The sequence below is a fragment of the Rhinatrema bivittatum genome, chromosome 1 (genome assembly GCF_901001135.1).
Source record: "Rhinatrema bivittatum chromosome 1, aRhiBiv1.1, whole genome shotgun sequence".
Lineage (NCBI taxonomy): Eukaryota > Metazoa > Chordata > Amphibia > Gymnophiona > Rhinatrematidae > Rhinatrema > Rhinatrema bivittatum.
This window is the reverse complement of record NC_042615.1, coordinates 59,952,400-59,968,769: the sequence shown is the minus strand read 5'-3', so window position 1 is coordinate 59,968,769 and position 16,370 is coordinate 59,952,400. Positions and strand designations below refer to the sequence as shown.

The 16,370-nt window shown below is 43.4% G+C and overlaps 1 protein-coding gene across 1 annotated transcript in view; it reads right to left on the bottom strand.

The window, feature by feature from the left end:
* The window catches only part of FHDC1 (FH2 domain containing 1), an 85,613-nt gene that overhangs the window by 34,016 nt on the left and 35,227 nt on the right, over positions 1 to 16,370 (bottom strand). Inside the window, exon 2 of the mRNA XM_029608962.1 lies at positions 15,143 to 15,684. Within this exon, the coding sequence (XP_029464822.1) occupies positions 15,143 to 15,550 (408 nt within the window). The 5' untranslated portion in view covers positions 15,551 to 15,684. The remainder of the gene's footprint in view (positions 1 to 15,142; positions 15,685 to 16,370) is intronic.

Sequence of the window (16,370 nt, the reverse complement as noted above, 5' to 3'; positions counted from 1 at the left end):
CCAAGAACTTATCCAATCCTTTTTTAAACACAGCTATACTAACTGCACGAACCACATTCTCTGGCAACAAATTCCAGAGTTTAATTGTGCGTTGAGTGAAAAAGAACTTTCTCCGATTAGTTTTAAATGTGCCCCATGCTAACTTCATGGAGTGCCCCCTAGTCTTTCTATTATCCGAAAGAGTAAATAACCGATTCACATCTACCCGTTCTAGACCTCTCATGATTTTAAACACCTCTATCATATCCCCCCTCAGTCGTCTCTTCTCCAAGCTGAAAAGTCCTAACCTCTTTAGTCTTTCCTCGTAGGGAAGTTGTTCCATTCCCCTTATTAGGGGACGGGTGGGAGAGACCTCCTGTCTCTCCCACCCGTCCCCTACCCCCTGGTCACACTACCCATGATGCCCTGCAGGCTGGGGGGGCATGGCGATGAAGTGGTACGGGGAGGGAGGGGGCAGGAGGACAAACGAGACCGTGGGACGATGATGTCATGGTGCCATCATAGGGGTCAAGCTAAGGATCAGCTGACCTCTGAATGAACCGGTGCTTACCCCACCCCCCACCCCCAGTAAACATCTGTTTGGGCAGGTTAATGTTACTGTTATGGGTTCAGGGTATACATATCCAAACGCTCAGGACAGCATCTCCGTATGCTCCTTGGGGTATATACGTTTTGCACGTTGGACAGCATCAGATAGTTTGACATGTTCAGCTAGTTGCCACTGGTATTCTGTACTGGTGATATTCTTTATGTTATGTACATATAGCTCAGACAGCAGCAAATGTTATGCAGTAGGTGAATGCATGTGCATGCACAGAATTTGTTGTTGCAGCTGTGGGGAGAGGGGACAGATACCCGAGCCGGTTTCGGGGGGTTTCTGACTTTGGGGGTGCGGCCCCCTTGCTTGAGGATAAGGTGGGCGGGGGGGCCTCCAATAGGAGGCTGCCTTGCTTGGTACATGGTGGGCAGCAGAGGCAGAGGACAGGCCGGTTGGCCATTACGGGTCAGCTTGGGTACGGATTGTTTTGACGTTATCTATTGTTTAATAAAACCGTGGCCTTTACATCCCATCTAATTCTCATGTCTTAATTGTGTGGGTTGCGGATGTTTATGACATAATAACGTTTATGGTATATTATACGTATCGGGACGGCGACACCGTGCGGCTGATAGTTACGTAACTGCTAGAAGTTTCCAAAACAGAGGACCTGCCACAGAGAAGGCTCAATCCTAGATTTCGTGGAGGTGTGCCAGCTTGGGAGAAGGTGCTTCCAGGAAGCCTTCATGTGTGCACAACCCTCTCTTCATTACCCAAAAAATTATATTACTGTGCTGGCCACCTCCACCATCACCTCTACCCTCTGATTGTAGACTATTTTCAGCCTTGTTTTCCTTTTTGGTGCTTACAAGTCCTACAATTAAGCCAACTTCAAGACACCCCCCCCCCCCCCCCCATCCCCATCTTACTCCCAAGCTTTGTAATAAAAACAGCCACCTCATGCTCGCTGCGGTTAGGACTATAATGATGGCTGCTCCATGCTGGTTACCCAAGCGTTCCTGGAAGCCTGGTGCAGCAGTACCACCACTCTGCCCATGCTTTGTATTCTCCCCATTTAGTCCTCTAAAATTTAGGATGACTGAACACTAGCCCCCCCTCCTCTATTTCTCCTCCCTGCCCTCAGCACTACAATCTTTCATCCCTAGCAAGCCGAAGTTTGGTTACAGATATGATTGCCACTAGCGCTGAAAGCAGGCTACTCCAGGCATCTAGTAAAGCTCTCGATAAAAAAGAATTTGTCATATTTTCTTTGTGCCTTCCATATCATGACCCCCTTTGTTCCTGAATTTCCTTTTCTGTGAAAAATGTCACCTTTATATACTTTACTGAAGCCTGCCAAATATCTGAATAATTTCTAACATTTCCCCCATCCCTTCTTCCCCACCAAGTAAGTATATCCCCCGAAGGTCTTAAGCCGCTTTGTAGTGTTTGTGTTGCAGGCCTTTTATCATTAGTAGCCCCCTGTTTATTTTAAACTGCTTCCATCCTCTCAGTATCTCTGGAAAGGTAAGATATCCAATTCTCAGTCTGGTTTTGGTGGAAGCAGGAATTTCTTTTTTTTAAGTTTATTTTTCTTACGATTTTGTTTTAAGGAACTCATTTTCCATTCTCGGAATTAGTGAAGGAAGTTCTCAACCCACCCCCTTCCTCCTGTTTTTGAATTTGGTCTCATACTATTGGACTTCTCTACCTCTCCCCCCCCCCCTCTGAGGGATTCCGTTACTCACCCAAAGTTTGGAATGAGGCTTGGACTACTATCCACCCCCCCCCCCCAAATGGAGAAGAGGAGCAGTAAAAGAAATGTTCCAGCGTAAAGACGAAAATATGGCATTGGCTAAAATCTTTAATCTCTCCTGGGAACGGCTGGAAGCTCTGCGACTGGAATATCTGATGAGATTTCTTCCCCCGAGGCACGACTTGCCTCTGGTCATCACTGGAATGCTGAAGCCAGCTACAAAACGCCCTTGGATCCTGTCTGGTCTGGTCTGCTGATGTTAAACTTGAGCAAACTGTCTTTCAATCTTAAAGCTGTTAAAGATCAGTTTACTAAAACTGAAAGTAAAGTGGCAGCTCAGGCCATGAAAGTCACCTTCCTCCTCCTCCTCCCTTCCTAAACACAGAATTTCTGGAAAAAAAAAAATTCATCAAGACCAATCAGTGCCCTTCAGCAGTTAGTGATGCCATCATTAGGGGCAAATTCCTCCCAGGAAGCAGAAATAAATACACAGATACGATAAACGAGAATTTAAGGGCTGTGAACTTTCCAGTGCCTCGGGTATTTAAAAAGATAAGTGATGGAAAGCTTGCTTATTCCTGAAGAAAGTTTATCCCCCTTCAAGCAATGATTTGTGTGTCTTCCTAACAAATCAGGCTCTAAATCTAATACAGGCATTGTCAACATCTATGAAAGCAGCTGCAGAAAGGAACCAGAGAACAGGCCCTTACAGCTTTTTCACAAAACCAGAGATAAAGTGCTCCTAGGGAGGACCGGGCTCTAGCCTGACGTTTGGCACAACCCAATCAAGGCATAAAATTATATGAATTATATGAAAGCTTAACATAGGAGGTGCCATGATAAAAGTTAGACCAAATGTCCACTGAGCCCAGCAAAAGGTCTCTGACAGTGGCCCTACAGATGCTGATGGGGAAATTCCATTTCTTGTTCCTCATTCCCAAAAGCAAAAAAAAAAGACGGCAATTCTCAAGTCTGCTGAATAATTAATTCTAAAAAAGGATCTATCCTCCGGAAGCTTGTCCAAATCTTTTTCAAACCCAGCTATCATATTATTCTTGATCCCATCCTACAGCAAAAATAATTCCACGGGTCGATGAGGTATAGTCTGAAAAATTACTCTTAAAATTTGTTCTTAATCAGCAACCAGAATTCTCACGGATCCTTTTAAATATACAAGAAACTATGTATATATATATTTTTTTTTTATCCTCAGCTGTCGGTATTTTTTGAGGCAGAAAAAAATGAAACTAAAGCTGATCCTTCTGTGTCTCATCTGCCATGCACCTCTAGTCTCTGATGTGTAACTAATACGAGGTTGTTTTTGTCTCACAGGTCTCATTCTGTATTTAACCCTTTTATTTATTTATTTATTTTAGTTTTGTTGGCGACGTCTGTAATATATATTACTCACAAACACATATTTATTTATTTTATTTATTTAAATTCTTTTAATATACCGATGCTCAAGACCAGGTCTTATCGTACCGGTTTACAATAAACTAGGGGGAACCAGTTAACAGAGAAAGCAAAAGTTACATTATAACAGGGAATGTTATAATATACCATTATAATATATTGGACAATAATACCAATAGTGTCCAATAAATTATTGGTTTTCCCTAGAACCTGTAGTCTAAATGTATTGACCATCATAATAGGTGTCATCGTATAGCTTGAAAAACGCTTTAATACTCCACCTTCTGTTTAATCATTGGTCACTGTATTTTTCTTTTCTCTTCTTTTCTTTATATGAACATATCACCTCTATTGTGCTTTATTTAGCAAAACATATCACGTGAGTACTTAGCTGAATCGATGAACGCCTTTTTGTTTTTCACAAAAATCAGCTCGGTGGATTATGCCATAGTATTCACTCTGCCCGCTCGCTCTGCCCTCGATATTTTGACCTTACCTCTTACTATTAATATACACATGGATGTCTGAATTTGTAAATATGTACTTTTATATTACAATTTATAAATAATACAGATCAAGAAAACACTTGACATCAGAGCAAAATTGGATAATTAGAACAAAATAAAATCAAAGAAAAGTTTCCATCCAGATCACTAATTTTCTCTCATGCATATTCAATGTGCATATCCTGAAAACCCGACTGGCTGGGGGGTCCCCAGGACAGGGTTGGGAACCACTAGTCTAGCATGAACTGCATGCTTGAATTCTCCCCAAAGTCGTTCAATGATGTTGAGGTCAGGAGACTGTGGTGGCCACTCTAGAACCTTCACTTTCTTCTGTTGCAGCCACTGAAGGATCAACTTGGCCTTATATTTCAGATCATTGTCATGTTGGAAAGTCCAAGTGCGCCCCATGCGCAGCTTCCTGGCTGATGAATGCAAAATCTCCTCTAATATTTTCTAACATGCATTCATCTTACTATCAAAATTCCCTGAGCCAATGTAGCTCACCCATTCCCAAAATAGCAGAGATCCACCTCCCTGCTTCACGGTAGGGATGGTGTTGACTCCTCTCCAGACATAGTGTTTATTGTGACCATAAAGTTCAATTTTGGTCTCATCACTCCAAATTATTTTGTTCCAGAAGTTCTAGGTGCTGTTTAGCATATTGTAAGTGGGCTATTTTGTGGTGTTGGTGCAGCAATGGCTTCTTTCTGGTAACTCTACCATGCAGCCCATTTTTGTTTGCTGAAACCCCCACACCACTTTAGTACAAAGAAGCCTGTATTTCAGTAGAAGTTGCTTATGGGTTTTTCTTTGCATCCCAACAAATTTTCATGGCAATTGTATCTGAAATCTTTCTTGGTCCAGCTTGGTATTAACCGAACCCATAATTTTCCACTTCCTGATCAGAGCTTCAACAATACTGATTGGCATTTTCAAATCTTTGGATATCTTTTTATATCCTTTTCCTGATTCATAAAATTGAACTACTTTTGCTTGCAGATCCTTTGACAGTTCTTTTGCTTTCCCCAAGCTTCAGTAACTACCAAAGTCAGTGCAGCTCTGGATAAAATGCACAAGGATTTCTCAAGAGCTAAGCAACTCATTGACTATTATACACAGATACTAATTACAATCAAACAAGGCACAGGTGTGGATACCTACCCTTCATTACCATCTCAACCTTGTGCTTCAACTTGAATGTATATTATCAACCAAAACATTCAAGGGTATGCAAACTTTTGAACAGGACCATTTTATTAATTTCCTTTATTGCTATGGTTTGGTTAATGATCGGGCTATTTCTTGAGGCATAAAATACTAGTTTAATTTGAAACATTAAAAATAACAGACATGTTTTGTCTGATCACTCGTGGGGGGGTTTTTTTTTTTTTGTTTTAATGCTACACATCTTACAAATTCTGCCAGGGATATGTAAACTTATGAGCACAACTGTATGACCCAGAAACATTCTTAATGCAGAAAAACAACTTCACAGTCCATTCTTTGTCTGGTTCTAGTATTTTTTGCACTAATAGTGTAGCCCTTGTAGTAACTTCTACTGTGAATCTTGCAAAAAGGCTGCGAGATCTAAACTATTGGACGAAATATCTAACTTCATAGATGTACTTTTGCAACATCCCTATTCAAGATACAAGCAGCCTTGGAGACCAGAGAGAGATTCAGATGGTGTCTTTAAAATTTCCATATAAACCTAACATATTCAAATGAAATGTAAACACGGCTTTTGGAAAATTCAGGAACTGAAGATTTAACTATCTAGAAGAATTTCTAGATTTTCAAATTTACACTATCTGTTCCTTATCTTTAATCAAGAGCACATCACAATTATGTAACTCTTTACACTGAATCTCAAACTCTCCTCTCTTTGTCTTATGTTTCTTAAGTAACTGCTCATAAGCAGCAGCTTGGGTTTACAATTCACCAAAATCAGCCAACACAGTATCAATCTTATTTGTTAAAGCCAGAGTCCCATGATAACTTTAGAAACATTATGGGCAGTTATCAGAGGGGGCTTTAAGAGGGAAGATAACTTAGCAGAATTCTGAGCACCTTGAAGGTTGCCTCCATACTGTGGTTAAATGTTCCCTACTGTTATCACTTGTGCCACGGTCTTCCTGTTGCTGGAACAGAGATCAAATACACCATCAGGTGCTGGTCTCTCATCGAGCTCCAGGCTAACCCAATTTTAGGAGTGCAACAGTCAGCACGGAGGGAGATGAAAAGTTCCATTAGAAACACCTAGCTTAGCCTATCCTGATAATAATAATACGCCGTACGAGAGTATCATATAAGCTTGAACAGTCAGTCGGGTCTTTGGAGGGGGTACAGTGGACACGGATGAGAAGGTTCAAACAGATCCTTTCCTCTTCCCCCCCCCCCCCCCGCCCATATAACCAAAAGGAACCGACCCTATCCTCCAAGGAAAAACTGAAGATGGAATTGCATCCCTCTAACAATTTCCTCTCACCAAGAATAAAAATTCATCAAGGGGCACGCCCCTTAGGTGGTACGACTTCGGCTGTGCACTGCAGGCCACGAGTTTAAGTAACTCAGTCTGGTGCCGCCCAATGATGGCAGATGCCCCGGGCCAATTGAGCACTGCAGCGGAGGTGAAAGAAAGAGGCTATAAGAGGAAGGGCAAGAAAAGCAATGCGATGGATGCCGCCGCTCCTACTACAGCCACCCATAGGTACATTTTTTTTTCTCTTTTGTTTCTTTAAATTTAGAAGCTAACATTCAAGTTTACTTGGAAATGAAGTAAATTTTAATTGAAAATTAGTAGAGAAAAATTTAGCAAACCTGCCCAAAAGACAAGGAACTGGATATACCTGCGAGACTGCACCCCAGCAGTCTGTAGCAAGGTTGGGAGAATTAATGGTGGAAGTCGAATGGTTAAGCAAAGGATTGTTACAACCAAAATTACCTACATAAAATATGGTACTAAACAAGATAAGCCGAGAAGGAAACTAGCGCATTAAATGACAAGTTCTAGCTTGTTACAGTCTGATGATCGGAAGTTAAAGGCACGAACAAGCACCTCATACGCCATGATTAACATGGAAGTGGCTCCACGGATTATGTCATGCATGCTATGAAATGGAAAGTACTGGGAATTCAATGAGGTAATGATCCCAAACCATCACATGACTTACACTAGAATGGCATGACCTCATTCCTTATGGCAGGCTCGAGATAATCATTAACCATGTACCAGGCGCACAAGTGCAAAGGACAATACCAAGCTTACAACCACATGAAGAAACCTCCCTGTGCTAAACTGAAGCAGCTGCACTTCAACAGCAAGGTAAATAAAACTTTAGAGAAAATAACACAGCAGAAAGTAGCACATGGTAATGCATCAGAATTCCTCAATACAGTCAGCACTGACCAATGCTAGGGCAGCTTTAACAATACAGGGGGATAATCACAATATGAGAAAATAACTGATCCTCTCTCATTCCCTTAACTCCCCTCTCACCCAACCCCATTCCCTTCTCCCCTCCAACCTCTCTCTCACACTCCCCAACTAAGCTTTCACCCCTAGTGCCTCTCTTACATCCCAGGTCTTCTATCATTCCCCTCTCTCACTCCCCACAGCCACTCTCTCTCTCTACCCAGGGCCGGTGCAAGGGTATTAGAGACCCTAGGCAAACCATCTGCTGTGCGCCAGCCCCCCCCCCCCCCCCCCTTCCGGTCTCGGCTCCCCACTCCTACCTCATTCATGCCCACAGAGCGTGTGCTTCTCTAGGCTACAAGCAGGTTGGGCACCGCTCGCAGCCTCCCGAATCTCTACTCTTTGCACGAGCGGGATAGGCTCTGCTCATGGCCCCATATGGCTGCTCTTCGGCACCCTGCTAACAGTTGGAGCCATAGGTGACCATCTAGTTCGCCTAATGGGATGCGCCAGCCCCATCTCTACCTGATCCAACCATGAAAACCCTCCTGCATTTGCTCCCTTTAAACAGTCCCCTTAGTCCTTCTCCCCTCAACAGCTGCATCCTCTCCTCTTGAAAACCCCTTATCCCCAAATCCTCCTTCTCTCATCTTCCATAGTCATCTCCCAAACAACCAACCAGACCTTCCATAAGGCCAGTGTACGGTTATTAAGCACCCTAGGTGAGCCTTATAGCCTTGCACCCTCTTCCTCCCCACACGCAATTAAAAATTGTGCATTTATAATAGATTTCACATGAGAGAGGACTGACATAAAAATATCATTTACAGCATGTAAATAACAATCAGAAAACCCTGCAAACAGTAAAAATCAGATACTTGGAACCCATATGGTGTTAGACCTATGGTAATAGCTGTTGGGTGTGGGTTTGGCCCTGGGAAACATAGAAATGACGGCAGAAGACGACCAAATGGCCCATCCAGTCTGCCCAGCAAGCTTCACACATTTTTTCTCTTACACTTATCTGTTTCTCTTAGCTCTTGGTTCTATTTCCCTTCCACCCCCACCTTTAATGTAGAGAGCAGTGATGGAGCTGCATCCAAGTGAAATATCTAGCTTGATTAGTTAGGGGTAGTAGCCGCCGCAATAAGCAAGCTACACCCATGCTTATTTGTTTTACCCAGACTATGTTATACAGCCCTTATTGGTTGTTTTTCTTCTCCCCTGCCGTTTGAAGCAGGGAGCTATGCTGGATATGCGTGAAGTATCAGTTTCCTTTTTTTTCTCCCCTGCCGTTGAAGCAGAGAGCTATGCTGGATATGCGTGAAGTATCAGTCTTCTCCCATGCTGTTGAAGCAGAGAGCCATGCTGGATATGCATCGAAAGTGAAGTATCAGGCACATTTGGTTTGGGGTAGTAACCGCCGTAACAAGCCAGCTACTCCCTGCTTTGCGAGTGCGAACCCTCTTTTCTTCTCCCCTGCTGTTGAAGCAGAGAGCTCTGCTGGATGTGTGAAGTATCAGTTTTTCTTCTCCCCTGCCGTTGAAGCAGAGAACTATGCTGTATATGCATTGAAAGTGAAGTATCAGGCTTATTTGATTTGGGGTAGTAACCGCCGTAACAAGCCAGCTACTCCCCTCTTTGTGAGTGCGAATCCTTTTTTCCACATTTCCTCTTGCTGTTGAAGCTTAGAGCTTAAATAAACATACACAGTAAGCATGTGTATGTTTATTTAATAAGGGTATTGTCTCCAGGCAGTAGCCATCATTCTGGCGAGTTACCCACTCTTCATTGGAAATACAGTATCGTAAACCTCCCATACCAGAACAGCTCTAACTATCAGCACAGTAACAAACCTACCTATGAAAAAGCAACACTGCAAATATTACACCAGGCCCTAGAACACCAATATACTTCCTATTAGGAAAGCAAAACAAGCCAGTTGCTACAGATCCTTACACAGAAAATACATGCTAGCAGAATACCTCACTATCACATGTAAAGAACAGACAGATCCTCACTAAATACAGAATCTAACATGCAAACAAAACTGAACTGGAAACCGCAAAAAGCCAGAATCTGAATGCAGTGCAACAAGGGAAAAACAAACATCACCAGTCCTCAAAACAATAAAATAGTAAAATTATACTAATAAACAGAAATATTTAAAAAAACAGCTAAAACAACAGCATCCAATAATTAAAAACTCATAAAACCTTTACAAATGGTAATAAAATATTTCAAAACAGTAGATACATCAAACATCCAAGAATTAAAACTAATAAGGATTAATAAATCCCCTGTTTTCCATACCTGGGAATGTTTGATTTCCAGATGCCCTGAGATTGTTTTGGATTAGTGGGGTGGAGGGAAGTGGGCAGATTTGTTGCACACAAGCTTTCTTCCCTCTCTTTAACACAAACACTGTCATTCGCTCTCTCACATACTCACGCTCTGTCTCACATGCTCAATCATAAAGACACATGCTCAGTCATATATACATACACATTCCCTCGCGTGCTCAATCACACGCTCAACCATACACATGCTATTGTGCTCACATACACATGTTCAAACATACCCATGCTCATTTGCTCTCACATGATCATACACTCACATGCTTAATCTTAACCACACATGCTCTATCATACACATCATATACATACATGCCCATTCACTCACATGTTCAATCATGCAGACACAGGCTCGTTCACTCATGCTCTTGTGCTGTCACACACACGATCAATCACACGCGCTCCTTCTCTCTCTCTTTGCAGGCAGTGCTTTTTTATGACTGCTGGGGCAGGGTGGGGCCCTTTTTTTGGTCTGCGGGACACATGCTTCTTAAATGCGGAGGAGGCTGATGCTACTTCTCAGGCTGCGCCCCCCTCCTGACCTCTGGGGGCGGGAGGTGCATGCTGCTTCTTGTGGCTCTGAGCCACGCTGATTCTGATTGCTGAGGTGGGGTGGGAGGCCTCTTGGAGCTCCGCGGGCTGTACTTCTGTCTTCTTCCGGGGTGGGATGGGAGGCAGATTTTTTTTTTTCCCGTGGAGGAGGCCCTGCTGTTGCTTCGCGAGTGCACTCCTCCTGACTTCCGGGATATGAGGCCGATGCTGCTTCTAGAAGCTCTGCGGGCTGCTCTGCTCCCGACAGCGTACGGAGGGTGGCGGGAATGATTTTTGTTCCAATTTAAAGGGGTTGCTGCTGCTCCTCCACCTCCAGACTCCAGAAGCTGGAGCGGCACCTCTTTTCCCCTCCTTCAGCTGAGCTAATGAGGTGCCAAAACTCTTTTGAAAGTGAGGCCTACCATATTTTGAGTGATGGCGCTCCTGATGGATGGCGCCTATGGTCAAAGCCATATAAGCCATAGGCTAGCTATGGCTCTGCATACACGAATAGGCAAACCAAACTGCACAACATCCTGTTAGTTACTGATGTCAAATATTGTAAAACTCACTAGTACAACTATGTCTGTGACACCTGGGAAGATGAGATGAGCCTTAGGGTTCCTGTATGTCATCATATTCTGTATTTCTATATCTATCTTCATACAAGTTTTAACAAATAAAGCCATACTTCAAAATGGGTCACATCATAATGTCACACCCTTGTCAACATCCAGCATTTAGAATTCATTGAACAATATGTATTCATGTATTTAAGTCCTTCAAGTAATGTATTTCATATGGAATTTTAATAAATTAGCCTGAACACAAAAAAATCTCTCTTTTCCCCATTTCTGTTATAAACATTTATATCTTAAGAGTGTTATTTGTCTAGACACTGCTGGAAAAAAAAAAAAAGATGCAAGTGAAGAAACAGGAAAGCTGCAAGGTTAACATGCATGGGAATCTTAATCCAAACCATTACAGGAGAAAAACAAACTCCAGTTTCAGACTTCTAGCCTGAAATAATTTATTAAAAAGATCAGACAGATCCTCACTTGAAAAAAAAAAAATCAGTCATAGGTCACCAATATGAGCCAAAACTTCATCCCGCTTGCAAGAGACAGGGTGATCAAATTCAGGAAGAGGATAGGAGAGGGAAGAGAGGGCTCGTCGAGAACTGAACTTCTGGTTCTACCCTAACAATATTCACAATTTATTTATTTATTTTTTTTTAACTTTTCTATACCGATGCTCCTGTACAGGATACATGAAAGAGCAGATCTGCTTATGCACCTCACAGCTATTTTTTTCATTTACTTTTTTTTTTTTTTTTTTAATTTATCTCTTTATTAAATTTTTAAATTACAAATAAGGATCACATACCTTACAAATCAGGTTCATCATATTGCAACAACTGTAGTATTACAACTTGTTTCCCAGAAAAATAAAAAAAGTAAAAAAAAGAAACCTAATACACAGCTTATCTGCAATATAATGTCTCACCTTCCATGTACTATGAAACTGAAAGAGCCTAATTCAAAAGAAAACCATGGGAGCAATTTTAATAATAAATTTTACCCTAATAATATTGAAAACATAAGGGTGGTTGGGTTATTTCAATTTAATCACCAGTGTTCTCAGATGTGGGAGTAATTTCACTTTTTGAATTGAGGAATTTTTCCAACTGGTCTGGTTCCATAAAAATATACTTAGTATTATTTAATGTTAACAAACACTTACAAGGAAATTTTATTAAAATTTGTGCGCCCATAGAGCGGGCTTTAGGACATAAATTCAAAAATTTCTTCCTGCGTATCTGAGTTGATCTAATAATATCTGGATACATCCATATCTTTTCACCCAAGTACATTTTATTTCTATTTTTATAGAAAGTTTTTAATACATTATCTCTTTCAACTGATTTATTAAATGTAACTAATAATATCCCCCTCCGCTCAATCTGTTCTTCTTGAGGGGTTTCTAGGAAAGCAGATAGATCTTCTAATGGAGAAAACGTTTCTAAGTTTTGTCTAACCGTTTCTCCATCTGTTTTCCTATCACCTCTCTTGTTTGGTTCAGGGAGGAAAAATATTTTAGAAATTGAAGGTAAGTCACTTGAGGAAAAAGATAAGACCTCTTTTAAATATTTATTAAATTGCTCCTTGGGTGAAATTATTTTACATTTAGGGAAATTCATCAATCTAAGATTGTTATATCTTAGATTGTTTTCCAGATATTCAATTCTTTTATCTGTCCTTAGTTCCCCCTGAATTAGGCCAGCTTGCACTCCATTTATTTGTAATACCTTATTATCCAATTCCTGTATCTTATTTGAATTTGCTAAAACCACCGGATTAACAACACTGGATTGGTCCTGGAAGCTTTGAAAAGCTTGTGTCAAAGAAACAATAGCTTTCTCAATAACTGATACAGCATTCCACAGAACATCCAGGGTCACTATATCTGGTTTATTTAGTAGTGTAACTTGTGGTATATTTGATGGCAACCTCAGAAAATTAGTTTCTAATTTACCCAACACACTCTGTTCACTCCCTTCCATGGACATTTGAGGGGAACTACTTGTTCCCGTCGCCATCCCGATGTTAATTTCTTTCAGTATGGTTTTCAAGAAAAAGTCTTGTCAATAAAATAGAGAATTTAAGAAAAATAAAAACTTAAAGATATGAATGCCAGTTGGCCAAAAAAAGATGCCCCGTGCAGAACTAATGAAACCTACTTTTCAGGATCCCAGAGGTATACGTGGAATCCCCCCCCAAAAAAATGTCTTGTTAGAATCCTCATGCACCCCCCGATACATCTTAAAAACCTGGTGTGGGCAGGACATCGAAGTTACTAGGATTTCACACACGGTGGGGTCTTGCACGTGGGGGCCCAAGCTTGTAGAGAGATACTGCCTACCCCTGTAAGCGGCTGACCGCCCTGCACGCGGGGTCAGGGACGCTCTGATGCTCCAGGGCGGCCAACAGGAAGACCCCTGGGAGAGTTTAGAAGGGAGCTATGCTAGGGGATTCCTTGCAGGGGGAGGGGTGAACCTGAGTCCCGCCCGGGCTGAGGGAGACATCGCCTGCCACATGGGACACCACCGCCACATTCCCCAGCTGGCACGCCGCAGAACTCCTAAAGCTGCCCATGGGCCCTAAAACAAGACAAGTGCCCCTCTAGTATATTTGAAAAAGGTTAAGTGAGAACCTTTCCTTTCCTCATTCTGAGTTAAGTAGAAGGGGCTGTAGGAGGCTCAGTTGACTGCCGCCATCTTGGTTCCTCCCTCTGCCCATGCCAGATTTTTAGACTACAGCTCCCCCCCCCACCTCCATTCACAGGAGTAACTCCGATCCAGGTCCCCGTGGTACCGCACTGTTAATAGTAAACTGCTACACAATATATAATAAACTTTCAAGTCACATTTGAGTATCTATCTACTCCTAACAGACCCGACATGTCTGTACTCTTCTGAAGTTTCCCATCCCTCTTCAGGCTGTAGTTTGGTCTCGTCTCAGCTTTCTTGGCCTCCTGGATTTAACGGAGTCCTTCTAATTTTACCTTTTCTTCTGCTATCTCTCTCCCTTTCTCCCTCTTCATCCATCTCTCCTCTGCTTCTTCACATTTCTGTCTCCTGCATCTCTCATTCCTTCCCCTACCTCCCTCTCCTCCTCTTCCCATTTACCCATCCATTCCTTTCCACTCATCCAATTCTCTTTCCCACTGTCCCCCCCCCCACCTAGCCTTCCATCACTCTGCTTTTCACCCTCTCCCAACCCCCAAACTCCCACATCCCCCCACAGCACAGAAGACAGCCTAGAGGGAAGAGAGGCTAGAGATGAAAAAAATAAATAAAATAAGAAAAACATTAAAAAAAACAAACAAAAAAACCAACCCCTAAACAAATTAATTTTACCTTGGCTGCTAAACATTTTGTCTGGCAGCCACGTATTTTTCCATCCCATCTTAGACCCAGTCTCACTCTGTCTGGTGCACCTATGGGCCCTCCTCTCCATGTTTCCCGCCCTCCTCTTCCTTATCTGTCCCAGTCTGCGGCCTCTCCTCCCCCTCCTCTTACAGCAGGGGCACTGATGGCACAGCAGTGAGGGGGGGCCAGGCTGCAGTCTGTTTCTTCTCTTCCTGTGGTGTGTGACATTAGGAGCAGGGTGGCAGCCTGACTGTCCCTGCCTAGCCTGGATCTTGCAGCCCCTCTCCCCCCTCCCTCCATCAGGCTGAGTAAAATCGGGAGGGCGGCTGGAGAAAGGTGGCAGCCCTGGCGCCGGCAGACCCAACAGGAGGCGATAACTCCTCCACCCGCGGTACCTCGTGTTCGGTACCAAAATAGGCAAGGGCCCTAGGAGTGGCAGCTACGCCCCCTCCCCCCCCCCCCCCCCAATACATCTGCTCCCCCTGATTAAAGGTGAAGGGAAGGCCATGGCGCCTTCTGCTCTTAGCGACTAAAGTTCTTTATTTCTAAATTATCCCTGCACAGGGAAAACACGAAACGGCACGAACTACAAAAGGTGGCGTAAGCTTTAACCAAGGGAAAAGCCGAACCCAGAAAAAAAACAAATAAAAGCTTCTGGCCTCCGCTGCGATTTTGTTCCTGTCCAGGAAGCTTACCTCCTCTTTTGCATCACGAAACGAGGACCTCGGGCTTCTGCTTTTTCGGGAAGCTGCCAGCTTCACTTCCTCTTGCTGCCCGAAGAGCTCCTCGATGGTCTTGGTATCGATCTGGTACTGGTGCTGCCTGGCAGCGATGGTCCAGATGTTGGTCTTGCCCCGCACCTGCTCCTCGGGAATGGTCTTCCAAAAGAAACTCCGCATGCGTTTTTTCTTGAGGGGGAGGTGCCCGAGGTTTCCGAACAGCAGCGGTGGGGGAGGCGGGGGTGGGGGTGGGGGAGGAGGGGGTGGAGGGGGAGGAGGTGGAGGCGGCGGGGGTGCCGGTGGCCCCTGCATTAATCCAGCCACGACGGAAATATCCGCATTCTCTTTGTCGCCGGCTAAGGACAGGCAGCTCGTCACGTGCATTTTTCCACTCCCGTTCCGGCTGGCGGCGCGTCTTGCCTTGCAAATCACGGGGGCGGCCCGGCAGCCGCTTCACTCATTTTCTCCGCTCCTGATCCGTATTAAAGGGTAAAGTGCGCAAGCGCCGGCATCGTCATCTACAATAAAAGAGAAACAAAAACAGTAATAAAAAGGTAAAATCCAAACTGGCACATCTCCATACCGCTCCTTGCACGCCACAAAACAGAAGGTTACACAAAAACGGACGTTTTTACAAGGATAACTGGGCCCTTTACAGTAAAACAAAGACCGCTTTTCCCCCCCACAACAGGTGGCTCCTCACCCTCCCACTACAGCTGCCTAAGGTGCGCTGTTGCAAAGGTTTAACACTACTGCAAAAGATCTAATACGCACGGCTATGATTTGTTTCCATGGCTGCGTTACTGTCACGCCGGCACTAAGCATCCTAACACAGAAGGCCTCAAAGGCAGCTCCGTGCACCAGACCACAGCTTCCCCTGGAAGCCATAACAAGTGTTTTACAGAGAGGCTATAACCTTAAATGCACCAGGGAGCTCAGGCCTTTGGTACTCACAGCACATCACATGCACTGCCTGAACTCCCCAAAAGAGATTGTGTTGTGCACAACAGGGTCACAATTGGGTTTTAAACTATTCACAGATGAGTTTCCTAGGCTGGATTCCAAGGCTACTCTAATTGCAGATTCTGATTTGATTGTAAGCTGTTCAAATGCCTCTGTTCATTTAAATTGATTGTAATCCACCTTGAGGCCAACTTTGGTAAAAAGCCAAATATCAGATGTCCATAAACAAACTGCTTCTTTT